Source organism: Ambystoma mexicanum, chromosome 9 (assembly GCF_040938575.1).
Source record: "Ambystoma mexicanum isolate Mex_15411 chromosome 9, UKY_AmexF1_1, whole genome shotgun sequence".
Taxonomy (NCBI): Eukaryota; Metazoa; Chordata; class Amphibia; order Caudata; family Ambystomatidae; genus Ambystoma; species Ambystoma mexicanum.
In genome coordinates this window covers 785,283,272-785,301,731 of record NC_090931.1, presented here as the reverse complement: position 1 = coordinate 785,301,731, position 18,460 = coordinate 785,283,272, and the positions used below count along the sequence as shown (strand labels likewise).

Here is an 18,460-nt window from a genome sequence, read left to right as displayed (position 1 = left end):
GGTTGTGTATATGTACTGCTGTGTAATCATTATCCATGAGCATGTGAATCCATCCCAGACCCCATGCTGGAGAAGATTTAAGTTACTTACATGTAACTATTGTTCTCCAGCATGGGTCTGGCATGTATTCACATGCAGACCCTCCCTCCTTCCCCTCTGTGGCTCTTCTTTGGTCATAGAGCCACTTTACGTGCTTACCAAATCTGAAGATGGCCACCACGGGTGGAGCTTAGGTAGAGGACTGTCATTGAATGGGGGCAGTATGACCCAGAACACATTGATTGTTTTAGAGGAGAAATACAGTTCGAGGATGTTGTTTCCTCCGACGTATTCCACATCTCTGACAGTAATGTCCACAGCTGTGCTGCTTCGGAAACATTTTCGGCATCGGTGTCCTGCGTCGATGACGTCACCGGATGTTATATGTAGGACGCACAATGCCCGTAGCCTCAGTTCCGTTTTTTCCGCCAACGTGTTTGCTTCAGAATCTCGGCGCGCCTCGGTTCTTCTCCTTTGAATCGGTTCTTCTAACTTTGTATTGAGAATATGTCTTCGTCTTCTTCTACCCCGAAATCGGGCTTCAAGAAGTGTCGGGACTGCGGTTCCAAAATGTCCCTTACGACGTCTGCCTCTGGTGCCTCGCCGAGAGCCATGCCACCGACGACTGCGATGAATGCCAGTCCTTGACATCGAAGGCCTTGCGGGAGCGGAAGAAGAATTTGTCTGTAGGTAGGGTTTCCAAACCCCGTAAGTCGAAATCCGCTGGGCTTTCGACGGACCATTCGAGGGGCGACCCCACGTCGGCGCAAGTCCAGGGGGTCTTGTTCTCGGAGTGGGTCCCGCCATTCCTCTGCCTCTTCTAGGCACTCTCGGAAGCGGCGTCACCAGTCGCCTTCCCCTTCCTCATCAGAGGACTCCACCAGACGGCGGGTAGCTTGTCCCAACAAGCATTCATCGCCGGCGCAGTGGGACGTATTCCGCAAAGAGATGATGGCGATTTTCCAATTGCAGGGCACTGTTCCATCCGCGCCTTCGAAAGAACCCAGGAAGGAACAAGCTACGGCCACCGCTCGCACGCCTTCGGGCTCTGGCAGTCAGCGTGATCATCAGGAGCCGTCGAGGTCCCGATCGGACAAGGTTGATCGCCATAGCTGTGCCAGGTCTAGGTCCCGGTCCCGGTCCTCGACGCCCTTGAGACCGTCGGAGCCTGTGAGGCCACACTTGGGGTCCCGGCCTCGCAGCCGTTGTCGAAGTCATCGGCACCTCGCTCGACGTCTACGCCTATTCCATCGGCGCCCTCAGCACCTTTTGAGGAGAATCTGCCGGAGGTGCCCCGGAGGACGGTGGAAACTCTGAGGAAGGCTCTCTGTAAGTCGGTGAGGCCTGTATGTGAGCCTTTTTCTGTACCCTCATCCATAGATTTATGCCAGCCTTTGGATTACATTTCAGAGGCTGAAGAAGGGTCAGATGCAGAGGGGTTTGTACCTCCTGAGGTTCCTGATGACCTGTTGTCTGGTCACAGCCAGATGGAAGACGGTCAGTCCTTACGTGACGCCAGTGGTCTGGACACCTCTCCGGAGGTTGAGTTTGGCAGGCCTGAACCTGGTACACATGCTGAGTCCTCATACAGGCGTCTCATGTCAAGGGTGACTGAGTACTTGGGTGGTCTGCTCCACCTGTGGATTTTCTGCAGGATGACCTGACAGATATATTGGACCAAGGTCCACCCACTGACCCGGTGCTGCCATTTCATATGGCTTTACAAAGAAGGGTGGCGGCGGCTTGGACTGCTCCAGAGAGTCTCCCGGCAGTGAATAAGTCGCTACCGAAAAAATACCGTCCAGCCAGTGGCGACCCCTGCTACTTGTCTGCGCACCCCATTCCAGAGATTTTGGTGGTGCAGGCGGCCATGGCCCCAGCGATGCAGGCTGCATACCCTACCATCCCTCCGGATAGGGACGACAAGCGCTTTGATGGTTGGGCAAAGAAAGTATTTTCATCTGGGGGTATGGCTTTAAAGGCAGCCAACTCCGTTTGTGCCTTGGCAAGATTCACTCACACTCTGTGGAATTGTGTGTCTTTGGCGGCTGAACATATTCCCGAAGAGGAGGAACGGGATGGTTTTCTTGCCCTCGTTCAGGATGGCAAGGATGCCATGTGTGAATCCGTTCAGTCGGGTCTGGACGTGGCAGACTGTGTCAGCCGGTCCATGGCAGCGAGCACCGTGATGCACAGGTTTGCGTGGTTACGGAAGTCGGGGTTTGCTCCTGATGTACAGTCCCGGCTTCTCAAGATGCCCTTTTGATGGTGTCCATCTTTTTGGCAGCAAGGCTGACGAGAGCCTTGAGAGGTTGCAGACCTCCAAAGCTGCAGCGAAGTTGTTGTGCGTTGCATTATGTCAACCTCCGCCTTTTCGTCCTAGGGGACAGCAATGGAGGGGAGGTTCCTTTCGATACTACTCTTCCTTTGGTAGATCGAGCTGCCAGTCAAAGCGGCCAACGTAGGAGTACTAGAGGTGGAAAACAAGGTACTCGAGGTGCCAAAGCCGCTCGGGCTGTTGCCTCTTTGCCCTCAGGCACTGCCACAGCCGCTCAGTCATGAGGCCTTATCCCATGATTCGCCGGTTTGGGGAAGGCTGGCGCAGCATCTGGTAGAATGGCATGCCATTACTTCAGATGTGTGGGTTCTGGAGATCATAGCCCACGGCTACTGTCTTCCTTTCTAGCAGAGGCCTCACGACAATCCACCGGGGAAGCTCTCTTTGAAGAGTCCGGATCCGCTCCTTGCGCAGGAAATCCTATCCCTGCTGGAGAAAGGCGCCATAGAACTGGTGCCTGTAGCAGAGAGGAACAAGGGATGGTGTTCCCCATATTTTTGGATCCCGAAAAAAGATAGGGGATTGAGACCCATCATGGACTTGCGTGGTTTGAACAAGCTCCTCAGAAAGGACAAGTTCAAGATGGTTACTCTTTCTCAAGTCAAGTCCTCCAGGCCCTTCAACTTCAGGATTGGTTGGGTTCTCTCGACCTCAAGGATTCTTACTTTCATGTGCCGATTGATCCCAAGCACAGGAAGTACCTGAGGTTTGCGGTTGGCGACTCACATTTTCAGTTTTGGGTCCTGCCGTTCGGATTAACCTCCACCCGAGGGTCTTCACCATGCTAATGGTGGTGGTGGCAGTGTATCTCAGGAAATGGGGGATTCACGTCTACCCTTGCCTGGACGATTGGTTGATCAGGGCGCGCACTCCCGAGCAAGCCCTGGATCATCTGTCCGTCACCTGCCACTCCCTTCAAAAGCTGGGCTTCTCCCTCAACTTAAAGAAGTCTCATTTGACACCTACCCAGCGGCTCCAGTACATTGGAGCAGTGCTCGACACATCCCTGGGGCAGGGTTCGCCTCCCCAGGTGAGGGCTCATCACATTCTGCAGATGGTGGACAAGTTTCAACATGCCCAGAGTCTCCCGGCGTTCGTGTTCTTGAGGTTGCTCGGCCTCATGACATCCTGCATTCTACTGGTGCCAGAGGCCAGGCTGCGGGTGAGATCTCTGCAGTGGGCTCTCAAGATGCAGTGGTCGCAGTCCTCCGGCAGAATGTCGGATCCCGTTCAGGTGCCGCCATCGGTGGCCCAGGATATTCTGTGGTGGGCCGACGAAGGCAATCTGATGAAGGGAGCACCATGTTGGCTACCCTGGCCGGAGGCGACGTTCGTGATGGACGCATCTCTCATGGGATGGGGAGCTCATGCCAACGAGTTGACAGTCAGCGGTTGTTGGTCTCTGTCGGAGTCTAGACTCCACATCAATCTGTTAGAGCTGCGGGCTGTCAGGCTAGCCCTGAAGGCTTTTCTGCCGTCTATGCAGGGGAAAAATGTCCTGATCGTGACAGACAATACAGTGGCAATGCACTACCTCAACAAAAGGGGGGGTAGGGTCACTCCCACTGTGCAGAGAGGCGATGCAGCTCTGGTTCTGGGCCATCCAGCAGGAAATATTCGATCTCGTCAGTTCATCTGGCCGGAAACAAAAACGCGGCGGCGGACGCTCTGAGCAGGCAGAGCACGGTCTCTCACAAGTGGGAGCTGGCTCAGGAAGTTCTTTTGGAGGTCTTCGCCCTTTGGGGGACCCCACAAGTGGATCTCTTCGCCACCAGTGTCAACCGGAACTGCGAAAGATTCTGCTTGCGGGAATTTCCTCCAAGAGGAGCCTTAGGGGACGCGTTCGTAGTGGAGAGGTCCTTCCCACTACTGTACGCATTTCCTCCAGTCCCCGTCATTCCGCAAGTGTTGCGCAGGTTATGGAGGTTCGGTTCCCGAATGATCCTCATTGCTCCGGCATGGGCCAGGAGAGCGTGGTACCCGTACCTTCTAGACATGTCCATCTGCCCTCCATGCCGTCTTCCATACGTAGACGATCTGCTCTCTTGGGATGGGGGTCGGGTTCTCCATCCCGAGGTCAAGCCTCTCAGCCTTCATGTTTGGTATCTGAAAGGTTGAGGTATATGGATTGGGACCTCTCCGAAGACATGATGGAGGTGTTGCTTTCGGCCAGAAGGCCCGCAATAAAATCCCTGTACCGTTGCCGTTGGAGAAAGTTCTGCGACTGGTGCAGGGTACAGAATGTGGATCCTTTTCAATGTCCAATTCCTGTGGTTCTGTCTTTTTTGCTTTCATTAGCCCACAAGGGCCTGCAAGTGGGTACCATTAAGGGTTACCTGGCGGCGCTGTCCATATTTAGGCGCTCGTCTGAGGAGTGTTCTTATTTTAAGATTCCTTTGATTTCTCAGTTTCTAAAAGGGCTAACTAATGTGTTTCCACCGTCACCTTTCCAGGTGCCGGGATGGGATTTGAACTTGGTTCTAAAAATCCTAATGGGAGCTCTGTTTGAGCCCTTACATTCTTGTCCTTTGAGACTGTTGGCCTTTAAGACTGTATTTTTATTTGCGGTTAAATCCGCTCGCAGTCTGCCAAGCCACCTTTCACGCTGGGACAGGGTTGTCCTTAGGGTTTGTTCTTCTTTTTTTCCGAAGGTTGTGTCGGAATTTCATTTGAGCCAGAAGGTCATTCTTCCGGCATTCTATCCTCCTCTGCATCCAGGTAAGGAAGCGGAGAGGCTCCATAGGTTGGATCCGAGGAGAGCTTTGAGGTTTTATCTCTCATAGATGTCCCGGGCCAGAGTGGACGATCAGCTATTTGTAGGATACGCTGGAAGGCGTTTATGTCAAGCTGTTACCAAGCAGACCTTGTCCAGATGGATCATTTTGACGATCTCTGAATGTTACCGGTTGGCGGGTAAGGACCCTCCGGTTGGCTTACGGGCCCATTCTACTAGGGGTGTGGCTGCCTCTACTGCTCTGCAGAGGGGTGATCCCATTCATAATATTTGTGAAGCAGCCACATGGGCCTCTGTCCATACTTTTGTAAAACACTATTCCCTGGACTCTATCCATGGGCAAGATTTGGCCTTTGGTAAGGCGGTCCTCTATTCTGCAATTTGATTGGGCATTCTAAATTCTTTTCCCACCTCCATACGTTGGTACTGCTTTGGGAGTCTGTCAGAGATGTGGAATACGTCGGAGGACACAATCCCCTCAAAGAACAAGTTACTTAATTACCTAGTAACGTTCTTTTGACGGGATGTTCCTCCGACGTATTCCACATCGAACCCTGCCAGCCTGCCCCTCTACAGAATTTCTTATGCGATTGCAGCTTACGTTTCCGCAAGGCTTTCTGAAGTCATACTGGCAGAAGATTGGTGCCACACGTTCTGGGGAAAAACTACAACTGAGGCTACGGGCGTCGTGCGTCCTACATATAACATCCGGTGATGTCGGCTCTCGACGGAGGCCCTCGAGGGACAGCGTATCGACGTCATTGACGCAGGACGCTGACGCTGAAAAAATTTCCGAAGCAGCACAGCTGTGGACATTACTGTCAGAGATGTGGAATACGTCGGACGAATATCCCATTGAAAGAACGTTACCAGGTAAGAAAGTAACTTGTTCTTTTCAAGCGAAAGTGAAACTGTTTTTTCTTTTACCAGGGAATATTCATGAGCATGTGAATCAATGCCAGACTCATGCTAGAGAATAATAGTTACAGGTAAGCAACTTAAACCGTAAATAATGAGGTTCTGGCGGTGGGATTTCATGCTCACTCAGCAAGAGGCATGTGTGCGACATCAGCTTTACAAAGAGGTGTCCCAATTGTGAAGAATGTCAAGCTGCACCATGAGCATCGATTCACTCTTTCTCTAGACATCTGCTCAATTCGTTAGCCAGAGTTGATGACTCGGTGGAAAGGTCAGTGTTTCAAAATGTCTTGCTTTTATCAGATTTGTTCCATAGTAATATGGCTTTGGAGTCTTTTTCAGAAGGTGAATCTGTGGCTGGAATTTGTCCATTAGAAGAACAAATCACTTACTTTTGCTAATGTTCTTTCTGGTGGGCATTTAAATTCCTCCCGCAGATTCCTCATTGCCTTCCCCACTAATCTGAAATCCAAGTTATTAACAAATGTTTTAGGAGTGACCAAGATTGTTCCCTCTTATACTCTGTCTTTTCTTGCCTTCCTTAGGACAATAGAGTGGAACTAAGGGAAAACAGCATCGGCCACGTTGAGCGTATGATGTCATTCCTGCTTGAAATTATGCAGAGGAGACAACTGCGCTGATCTTAGAGTAAGACAGCCCTACCTCGTGACTAAGAAAAAAGGTTTCCCGAGATGACTGCGTCAGAGCGATATTTCAGAAGATGAGGAATCTGTGGGAGGAATGAATGTGTCCAACAGAAACCGCATTACCAAAGTCGTTTTGTCTTTTGGCTCCAAGGTGGATGAGTCACTTGAAAAATGCATAGGGTCCAATGCCACATCCAAGTTCTTCATGCTGGTGGTTCAGCAGCCTTCCACGCCTTTTGTCAAAGGAACTTTAGCTTGGTTGATCAGAGGAGTAAAGGTTGGATGCCTTGTTGGATCACAGGGTTAGAAGCTGGATGCCTTCCAGCAAGCCTCAACGCAGGCATATTCTCTGGGAAACATTGTTTCCACCTCAACAATCCCCTCCTCCATACCTGGTTCAAAACCTTTAATTTTGAGTTTGTCCATACTTGTTTTGTGTGGGGCTAGCACTGTTTGACCCTGAGTGGATGAGCACCACCGCTTAGGTTTACAGGTTATTTCCTGAGGGAGCAGTCTCTTTCTTCCACCATTCCCTGATTAAATCCCCATTCCTGCTATAACCTGCCCTTTGACACCCTACTACATGAGTAACTATTGCAATTTTTGGCAAAGGCCACAATCCAAGTTGTGCCTAGCTCCGAGAGTGCTAGAGCATGGAATTCCCATTATTTGTTGGTGCTGAAGGAGACCAGAGATCTGTGAGCCATCCTCAATCAGCCACTGCTGAACTTATACGTTTGCAAGGCCAAGATCAAGGTGCTCACACTTGCCTACATCTTGCAGTCCCTGGACCGTCAGTACTGGCTGGTGTCCCTGGACCTTCAGGATGCCCAAGTGCATATGCCAATCCATCCCAAGCAGAGAAAATATGGGAGTTTCTTGTTTGGCAAACACCAGTACCACTTTGTGGTCCTCGGGCCCCAGGTTTTTTGGCATCTGTTGGTTGTGGTGGCTACTCGCTTCAGGAGAGGACAGATTCATATCTGTCCGTACTTGAGTACTGGCTCATTTGAGCACGCTTTGTATAACTAGTGTTGGGCTACATTTATCTCACTTGTCATCTGCTACACAGCTTGAGATTCAGGGCATAGTGACTGAAGGTGGCACACGCAAAATTGCATTATATGCAGATGACGTACTATTATTCCTTCGGAACACAACAGATTCTCTCCCTCTTCGATACATTTGCAGATCTCTTTGGGTTTCTCATTAATTACAATAAATCGAAAGCGCTTAATATCACAGAGCACCCCGAACAAGTAATAGAATGGAGTAAAGACTAAGTGCTAGCTTGGGAACAGGAGGCATTAGAATATCTGGGGGTGAAGCTAACGCCCACAGTATGAAGGCCTGTATGGGGATAATGTTCTGATTGTACTGAAAGCTTCATCAGAGGATCTCAGGAGATGGAACATGCAGGACCTCTCGTGGTCTGTGCGTACAACAGCTATAAAACTGACCCTATTACCTAGACTCCTCTAAACAGTGAGCTCACTCCCAATCCGGATTCCAGCCCAAACAGTTAATAATTTGGGGAGAGAGATCCTACACTTCATTTGAGGAAGCGCGGGGTAGACCTAGAGTGCCCCAAAGGGTCCTGTCCCCACGTTGTGGGGTATGGGGGTCCCAGAGATTAAGCGTTATTTAGTAGAGGTGCAGGTGGCCCCCATGTTGCAATGGGTCCCACAAGAAGGTGTGAACGGCTGATGTCATCAGTGACATATGTGATGTCGTCTTTAATGTCATGGGTGTTAGTCTTAGCAGAGCACAGCGCTGGCGCGAGTTATGGTTGCCTAGCTTACCAGAACTGGCAAATTTGTTGGGTGTTTCGGTTTGACCTGTAACCATAACGTTCCATATATGAGAAAAACACACAAGCCCCTGCGCGGTTGTAACACTGCAAAAAATCCACCCAGTGGGCATGCGTAGAAAATACTCAGCACACAAGACCTAGCTATTTAGAATATCATATTTATTGTTGCTTAATACAGCACATTACAAAAAACAGAGGTGAAATCATTCGCCTCTGTGACAGCCGTAAGGTTGAACAAAACACTCACCCCACGGGTGGAAGATGGTCACGCGTTCCGCCTGAATGCTCAGGCTTCCTCACACCTTTAAAATCCAAATGCGGCATGCACATCATAGAATTTAAAAAGAAAAGAGTTACAGAGCGTCCCCACTCGTGTCGCATCACGTGCAAAAATGGTCATGTGACCGCTACAAGGCAACAATAGTGAAATCTATCACATACGATGACCTCCATATTGGAATGGTCAAAGTCCTATAAATAAGGTATATACGATGGAAAAATGCGTAAGAGTTACGCGTAAGGAAGTCACTTAACACCTATGTTAGCTACCGCAATGTGAACTACACCATAGAGACATTAGAAACTGCTTATTTAAAATATTGTTGTCAAATTACAATTGATGTGTAACAAATGAGCACAAGTGTGCCTGTTCATAATCAGATGACTGAAACCAGCTTAGATAGCCGCTCTCAGACATACGCCCCCACATAGGGTCAGTGTTTGCAAGCCAAGGACTATGCGCACAACGGCCGCAGCCAAATCGTCAATAAGCAAGTGCCCTGTTATTCCAGAGTGTACCTATAATAGGCATTGTTCAAACAGGCAGGTGCCCTATTGCTTAATAGATGCACGGGTGGGCCGGAGTCTGGAAAGAGAATAAAATTGTTTCATCATATAGCTCCTCCCAATGTGCAAATAGCAGTTCCTAAGTCAATAATTTAATCCATAAGGATAGCAGCCCAATACAATAAATACACAGAAATAGGATCCATTACACCACTGAAATGTCCCTTGTGCAAATAGCAATTCCTATGTCAATGATAAAGTGCTAGAGAATAGTAGCCTCATTAAATAAATCAATCAACAGCTCAATACATAGCAATGTGGAGATGTTTGACTCTCACTTCTCCCAATGTGCAAATGGCAATTCCTATGTCAATAATACAGTACAGTTCATACAAATATAAAGTGATGGCCTAAGGGTCATCCTGTAATTCAAATGTCCAACTATTACTCCCTTGTGCAAATCGCAGTTTCTATGTCAATGATAAAGTGCAAAAAGATAGCAGTCTCATAGAATATGTCGATCAGCTTCTCGATACATAGCAGTATGGAGATGTCTAACTCTCGCTCCTCCCATGTCAATAATACAGTGCAGTTCATACAAATAAAAGGATTGCCTAAGGGTCATCCTGTATTTCAAATTACTCCTAACCATGTGTGCAAATGGCAAGTTTAGAACTCTTAATGGATATGGACAAATGCTTCAATAATGCCCTTATGATGATAGTATGCAGGGATCTAAACACATATCCTAAATCAAGTTTGTGGGCAACCCTCATATTATTGAATTATTTATTTTCAAGAATAACACAACATCGAAATAATATGTACACTAAATTACATCATAAAGTAATGACAACAAAGCTGATAGGTCGCGTCAAATACAGATTTTGAATAGAACATACTGGACACCTGAGAGAATGATGAAAAGAGGGATGAGTGACAGCTCGGAATGTTGGGCGTGTTCACATGAGGAGGGCACCTTGGAGCATATGTTGTGGGGATGTTCGAGGGTGAGAGGTTTGTGGTTCGAGTTTGATCAGATCTGTGAAAAGATTTTGGAGGAGACGGTTCATATGGATTTTAAGACAATTGTACTAGGCTGTGGGGATTTATTGGACGACTTGACTACTTCCCAGAAGAAATGGATCTTTCGTGGGGCAATGGTGGGGAAGAAACTAATTTTGAGACATTGGAAAACGTCTAACCCTATTACTATTGAGGAATGGATTTCAGAAATGCATTCTCTAGCGGATATGGAGAGAGTGTTATATCAGAGAGAGAAGAAAACTACAATATTTAACAAGATTTGGGGTAAATTTCTGCTATTATATTAGACCAGTTCATTGATTGTTTTGTGACTCCTGGAGGGGAGGGGTTTTTTCGGCAGTATATAGTTTTGTTGGCTTTGTTGTCATTACTTTATAACCCTCATATTATTGAAAAGCTCAGGTTTGCAAGAACACATAAAGTTCTGCATCTATTTTCAATCCTTTCGGTCTCATGGTGTCAAACTTACAAATGAGTGTTGCTTCTAATTGCCTTAATTTCAATTCTCGGTTGCCTAATCTTTTACTGGGTGGTATGTAGGCCAACCCCGTAAAGGATAGAGATTTCACATCGCCATTATGCTTTTCTTGAAAGCGGCTAGTGAGAGGGTATGTTAAATCTCCATTTTTGATGGCTCTGTAGTGTTGGAGAATCCGCATCTTTAAAGGACCTATTGTCGAGCCTATATAATGAAGGCCACAAGTACATGTAATCACATAGACCACATATTTTGTGATACAAGAAATTCTGTGTTTATATTTCCAGCATTGGCCATTCACACCCTGAAAGGGAACCTTAGACACATTGCACAATTTACAGTGAGCACATTTGTAGAAACCAGTTCTTCCACTCTGAATCATTCCTGTGTTTTCAGCTGGTTTGGTTATTACCATACTGGGGGACAGCATGGTTTTGAGCGTGGGAGCCTTACGATAAGTGACCTGAGGGAAGTCATCAAGCACTAGCTTGAGATGAGAGTCAGTGAGCAGAACTTTCCAATGTTTATTCATTATCATTTTGATTTCTTTAGCTTGATGGTTAAATCCTGTGATTAGCCTGATTTTTTTTGTCTTTCGCTTTCACTTTTCTAGACAACAAGGATTTTCTAGTGGGTATTTTTGCTTTCATAAAACTTTTGGAGATAACATCCTTTTCATATCCTCGTTTAATGAATCTCTGACCGATTTTTTTTTTGGCTTCACTCATATAGTCATCGCTATTGCTGCAGGCTCTTTTCGCTCTCAAAAATTCCCCATAGGGTATGGAGTCTATTAGGGCTCTTGGGTGATGACTTTTGGCGTGGAGAGTTGAATTGGAACTGGTGGGTTTCCTGTATAATTTGGAGGTCACCCTATCTTTCTCTACCTGGAATTCCATGTCTAGAAATACCAGATTATGTTTGCTGATAACCGTGGTTAGTTCCAAATTTAATGCGTTGTCATTAAGTATATTCACGTATTCCTTTAGCTCCAACTCGGTCCCATCCCAATTAATAAACAAATCATCGATAAATCGATACCAAATTTTTATATGTTGGGTCCAATGTTCCAATTCTTCTGTCCACGTCTGATTAGTCTCCCACCATCCCATATAAAGGTTGGCATGAGTTGGGGCCATGCACGACCCCATTTTTGAGCCCATTCCTTCTGTTTCTGATGAACTCATTTCAGAGCTGCTCGGTTCTTCACCTAATGGGACTGATGCTTGAGCATTGTTGGTTTCCATTTGTTACAATCTGATTTTGATGGGATTATCAAATCTCTTGGCAAAGGTATAAATCCTCCCTTGTTCGTAGTCTATACAATCTCGTTTGAACTTATGCTGTTTTCTCATTCTGATTTCTCCCTCATGTCTCTCCAGATTTTCTTCCAGACGCGACAGTCTACTCTTACATTCATCGCCATCTTCTGAAGTGAAAAGCTGTTCCTCCATCACTTCAATGTCTTTAAGTAGTTTGGTTCTATCTATTTTCGCATATTTGACCAAACTTTCAATCATCTTGAAGGAGCATGTGTTGGTGTGGTCTGTCCATTCTTTAATTAGCTCGGGGTTCATATCTTCAAAAGTTGGGATCGTGAGGATTCTTAGTCCTCTAGGGATTCTTTGAACTTCAAGATATGTTTGCAGAGTCATGGCCTCCCACCATTTCGATATCTCTTTTTTCTTGATTTTTTCAAGCTTGTCCAATTTTTGCTGTACAGTAAGACTTGCTGGAAGACTCTTGTCCACCTCAATATCAGTTGTTGTTGCCTCTTGGTTGAAAAGGATGCTTGACGCCGCCCGTCTCCTGGCTTCAACCTGGTCTGTCATAGCAGCGGGCTAGAGAAAACTGTAACCCGCGCTAGATCTATTGCATGTGCTGTATGAAAAATAGCTGAATGACTAAGCTTGATACCACTGGGCAAATCAACTTGTGCTATACCTTCCTCACTCCACTAGATCGTGGCAACGAAGTGCTTAGTTGGTCTCCCCCTGGTCAGAAAAAAAATCACCAGATACAAATCTCACATGCGTTTACCAAATACAGGAAAACACAATGACCCTCATACAGAGACGGGGGGGGGCACACCTTGACTAATATAGGATACCAGGTTACTGGGCTTTTCCAAATTTCCCTCTACCAATGTGTTAAGTCAAGGGAGGTGGCAGCCATAAGCTAAATATGAGTAAATCGATTTAGCTATAAGATGGCGCTCTACCTCCTTAAGTGGCTGGTGCTGGAGTGACAAATTTAGCCAAATTTGTAAATGTGAGAAAAGCACACAAGCCCCTGCGCGGTTGTAACAGTGCAAAAAACCACCCAGTGGGCATGCGTAGAAAATACTCCAGCACACAAGACCTAGCTATTTAGAATATCATATTTATTGTTGCTTAATACAGCACATTACAAAAAACAGAGGTGAAATCATTCGCCTCTGTGACAGCTGTAAGGTTGAACAAAACACTCACCCCACGGGTGGAAGATGGTCACGCGTTCCGCCTGAATGCTCAGGCTTCCTCAGACCTTTAAAATCCAAATGCTGCATGCACATCATAGAATTTAAAAAGAAAAGCAGTTACAGAGCGTCCCCACAAGCACTCAGTTGAGTGTGAAACGTGTTGTGTGCGGGTCGTGCATCCTGGCGTTCTGCCTCTGTTTTAGCCGCTGCTCCCCAGCCGTATTTTGTTTATTTTTTGGTCACATTAAAGACCTTTACTTTCTTCGTGAGCTGTGCTATGTGTGTTTCCTCATGGATTTTGGTCTTAATTGACCGCGGAGAGTGCGATTCACTTTCTCCTCTTTTATATATATATATATATATATATATATATATATATATATATATATATATATATATATATATATATATATATATATATATATATATATATATATATGCTAGTGCAACTTAACCATAACGTCCCTTTAACAATGTTTTTTGTTAGTGATATATATATATATATATATCTGTGACCCATTACATTTATAGGATAAAATGTCTACTTCAATGCATATAGGGATGTGTATCCTACTTATTTTTTTTTTTTTTTAGTATTGCCATTATTTTTTAGATGATGTCCTTTTGAATCAATTGCAATTTTAGGATGAGGTTAACTGCCAATTGTGTTTTGCATTTACTCTTCAGTATTAATACTGTTGGCATCCCACATGTAGTTGGCTTACAACTGAGCATTTAACCCACATAAACAATATTGAGATATATATCGTATACCACCATTCAACCCAAAAATATTGAGATATGACTTTTGGTCCATATCGTTTAGCCCTAGGTTTAATAGTTTAAACCCTTAAATAGGGCATTCTCAATATTTGTAGACTTTACCTTTTTTATAGGTAGCAACAATAATCTCTTCATAAAATATGGTTTGCCTATAGATGTCTTAGTTTCTAAGAGAGCATTGTATGATTTTTATATTAATTATTGTGGCACATTTGTCTTGATGCATCAAATCATGTTATGCGTCTGATGGAATAGTGTTGGGAAGGAGCTAGTGCCTTCCTACACCTGCCAGGGCTTTAGAATTAGGCAAGACTTCTTTTGACTGCTTCTAGCACTACAATGGACCAAGGGGGAGGAGGAGCACTGGGAAAGCTTTTTCATGCAAATATAATCACACACACAGAAATGGGCAGGCACTAAAAGAAGGCAGTTATTATTTAAATATAAGGTGCACATATCTATTAGCTGAATACATTTGTAAATGTCAAATTCTATGCAGTTCTGAAACTCTTAAAGCATGGTAGATGCAAGCATAGATGCAAGCAGGCTCTCGGCCGGAATTAATGCAGCATGTGCTAAAATGGATCGCAGGGCTCATGTTGTGTTGCGTCACTAAGGTTGGCATAGCAGCACAAACCAACCCAGCAGCTGTCTGCTGTCTGTCAAAAGCCCATGCATGCTAAAAGGGGATTTTAACATGCTCAATGCACAACATGCAGAATTATGAAAACCAGGTTTAAAGGAAATTACAGGACCACATACAAATATGATTAGAATGAGTGGAGTATGAATGAAAATTGGTTAGAGAAATGTTTAGTTTTTCTTGGAGCTAGGGCTCAAGGTTTGTAAGAGTGTGCAGGGCTGCAGTGTGTGTCTATGTAAGGTAGCAATATGTAAAGTAGCAAGTCCTAACAGAAATGGCTGACAATGAAGAAAGGAAGACTAGAGCATCCCTTGTATGGAAGCAGGACGAGTTGGGATAAAGCCATGCCCATATCTAGCGATGCCACTACAGCAAGTCATAAGTATAAAAGCTCCTGCCTGGCTCCAGTTTGTAGGAGAAAGGAACAGAAGAGGGACAGAAGGCCGTTCAAGGAGCAGAGTTCTTTGACCCCATTCTCATTTTTGTAAAGAATACATTTGTTATCCTTGCAAGATAGATTCTTGGCCTTACTTGCCTACAGGGGAATATTTACTCTGGTGTGAGCGTGATTAGGGGCACCCTTCTAATTAGGGATACCCCTGTAAATTGGGCTAGCCTTACAATAGTTTTCATTTTGTTTTGTCTGTTTTTTCCATTCAAACTTGCCATGGCTGTACAATAGTTCTACTGCCTTTCGGGTGTGGACGATTCTGTTGTGCATTTTGCAGAATAATTGTAATATTTAGTTTTGTCCTTCTAATCCTACTGTGAGTGTACCGTGGCGTCACTGCTTTTTTGTTTGTGGCATATCACCTAGGACGTTTTGAAAAATATTACATTTAAGTTTATCCCTCTGACACTACTGTGCCTGACTGAATATATAGGTGTGTGTCTGTGGGAGCTGTGAATGTTTGTGCACGTTTTTCAGTTTTTTTTTTTCTGTTAATTTTGACTTGTCTTTCCTAATGCGCAGAATAAAAGGGTCTCTTTTGTTGTGTGTTATGGGCTTCAGGTGTCCTTGTTTGTTTTTATTTCCCTGAACGTTTAATGTTTTTCGTTTTGTTTGCTTCTTTCAAGCCTAATGTGCATGTATGGCAGCCATGATCTTGTAAATTTCATGTACTACTTTTAGTTTTGTTTGTCCCTCTACGATATGATATGATATGATAAGTCATTTATAACGGATCTGTACACAAATGTTTCTAGGAACGACAAGACAAGGAGGGGTTAACAAAAGGAGGACAAACAGCGATCTTACTAGGCCTTGTGTCATACAGATCGCACAGGTGCAGGGAAGAGGGGAGGGGAGAAGTGCCAAGGGGTGAGGAGAAGTGCAGGCGACTCAATAAGTGCTGCCAGAGTATTGCTCTTAAGTGCAAAGAGAAGGGACTGATGAAGCCCAGTGGCAGTGCGAGGGAAACTGGACATGCAGACGCCTGGCCCCGAGTACAGGGGTGGCCAGGTGACCAGTGTTCGGAGTTATCAGAGACATTAGCAGGGGAGAGGAAGAGGGAAAGCGGAAGCGAAAAGGAAGGTCTTGAGTTGCTTTCGGAACCTGAGGTGGTTCTGCTCAAGTTTAAGAGGGGTAGGGAGGCTGTTCCAGAGGGAGGCCCCAGCTGAGGAAAGAGATCTGCTCTCATTCTCTGCTTGTAAAAGCGTCTGGCTCTCAGAGAATTGGAGGTGGATGAGCGGAGAGAGCGAGAAGGAAGATGTTTAGGAAGAGAACGTTGGAAGTAGTGCGGTGCCAGGCCCCAGAAAGCCTTGTGGACGATGCAAAGGGTCTTGAATTTGATCCTTGCAACCACAGGGAGCTACAGAGATTTCAGAGCTGGAGAGATACGATCCCTGGTTCCATGTAATAATGTCCCCACAAAAATATCGCCATGCAAAAATATCGCCGAAAAATGGCAGTTTTTTGTGGGGACATTATTGCATGGAACATGCGGGTGACACCGGTGATATTATGTACGGCGACCATATATATGGGAATAATATTACCGGATACCCGATCCCTGGGCTTGAGGCCAAGGACAAGTCTTGCAGTCCTGTTCTGGATGAGTTGTAAAGGTCGAAGAGTAGAGACAGGCAGATTTAGAAAGAGGCTGTTGCAATAGTCCAGCCTGGAGAGGACCAGGGCTCTAGAGACATTGAGCTTCTGGGGGAAAGTGAGAAAAGGAAGAATACCTCTGAGGAGGTGCAGCTGAAAGTGTTACTTCTTAGAGACGTTGGAGATGTGAGGAGAGAAGGAGAGGGTGGCGTTGAAGATGACCAGTGCGCCTGTATGAACAGATGTGTGTGTTGCAGGGTGCAGATATTTTTGGTTTCATGCAGTATATTTTTCATTTTTCTGAATGTTTTTAATTTTTGTCCCTTCATCTCTACTGTGTATATATGGCTGCCACACTGCATGTTGACGGTGGACGATCATCTTGTGGTTTCACAAATTGTTTTTAATTTCGTTTTGTCCATCCCACTTTAGAGAGTAATGCTGAATTGTCTTGGGAGGATGCACATGTTTTTGTATGTTTTGTAGGCAAGTTTTAATTTTCCTGAATTTCTTTCATTAGGTTTTGCCCCTCTAGCCCTACAGTGCATGTATGTCGCCCATACTGCGTGTTTTGAGCAGCCGATCATCTTGTGGTTTCTTTTAATGATTTTCATTTCGCTTTGTCCCTCTCTCCCCGACTGTATTTATTTATTTATTGTAATGTGTAAGCACGCCACATGCAGTCTAACTTTCTTCAGAACCCTTTCAAAAAGCAAAACACAAAATGTTATTAGAGTGACGTATTTAGACTGCAAGGTTATGATATTGATAATACAGATGGTAAAGTTTCAAACTGCAAACAATTCGATGTACTGGCAGGCCCTTAAGTACTCACTGTAACTGACCTAGGAGCCTGGATGGTACTGGCTGTGTTGATTCACTTGAGTGACATAAGTATCTACGTGTTTCGGACCTGAACTAGTTTTCCAGAAACAATGATCTTTTCTTTGATCCCTTGAATGGTATTCTATTTTGTTCTTGTATTTGTTCTGTAATGATGTTTTTCCAGAGGCATGACTGAATAGATGTAGGTTTTTTCATATGTCCCTCTGCTTCTACTGCGCATCTAAGAATATATCTGTACATTTCTCGTTGAGTAAAAAGTTTATATCTCGAGTTTAGCTGATCCAATTTTCAAAATGTTTGTTATGTGCACTACTTTAGCATAAGGCATAGTAGTATGCCAAATATTCTGTAAGTCGAAGTGGAATATTTTTAGATATTGTGGGATGAAATGTCATTTCTCTTCTATTTTCAGCAACCGTTTTAGTTATGTAAACATTGCCAAATTTGGCTTGCATCTTTGGATTCAGCCAATTCATTTGCACAAAGTGTATAGATATTTTAAGACAATTTCATTTTCTTGTATTATAGGTATAATCTACATCTTGACCCTGATCCGTATGGAGCTATGGCTGCAATTCTTGTTTTTGTTCTGGAGGTTCTCATGCATTCAAGCGTTTCTTCAATCAAGTCAAGGTATGACATTATGCATTATGTGGGGGTGGCATGGGTGGGGAATAGGGCAATTACCCTACTCCAGAAAACCCGGCCATACTACACTAACCTTCCTCGGAACTGTGATTACTGGCATGTGCCACATTTAGATAGAAATTGTGAATGTTAGCATCCAGTGTCTAAGGTCATACTACTGTGCATGCCATCCTGCGTCTCATCTAGACAAGACTGTGAATACTAGTATGTTCCACTCTTAGATCTAATTGGG

General features: G+C 45.2%; 1 protein-coding gene across 2 annotated transcripts in view; it reads left to right on the top strand.

Annotated features, from left to right (window-relative positions):
* PGAP1 (post-GPI attachment to proteins inositol deacylase 1) overlaps positions 1 to 18,460 on the top strand; it is a 1,466,013-nt gene that overhangs the window by 1,434,237 nt on the left and 13,316 nt on the right. For both annotated transcript variants that reach the window (XM_069615724.1, XM_069615725.1), the window contains one exon: positions 18,109 to 18,213. In XM_069615724.1, the coding sequence (XP_069471825.1) occupies positions 18,109 to 18,213 (105 nt within the window). The remainder of the gene's footprint in view (positions 1 to 18,108; positions 18,214 to 18,460) is intronic.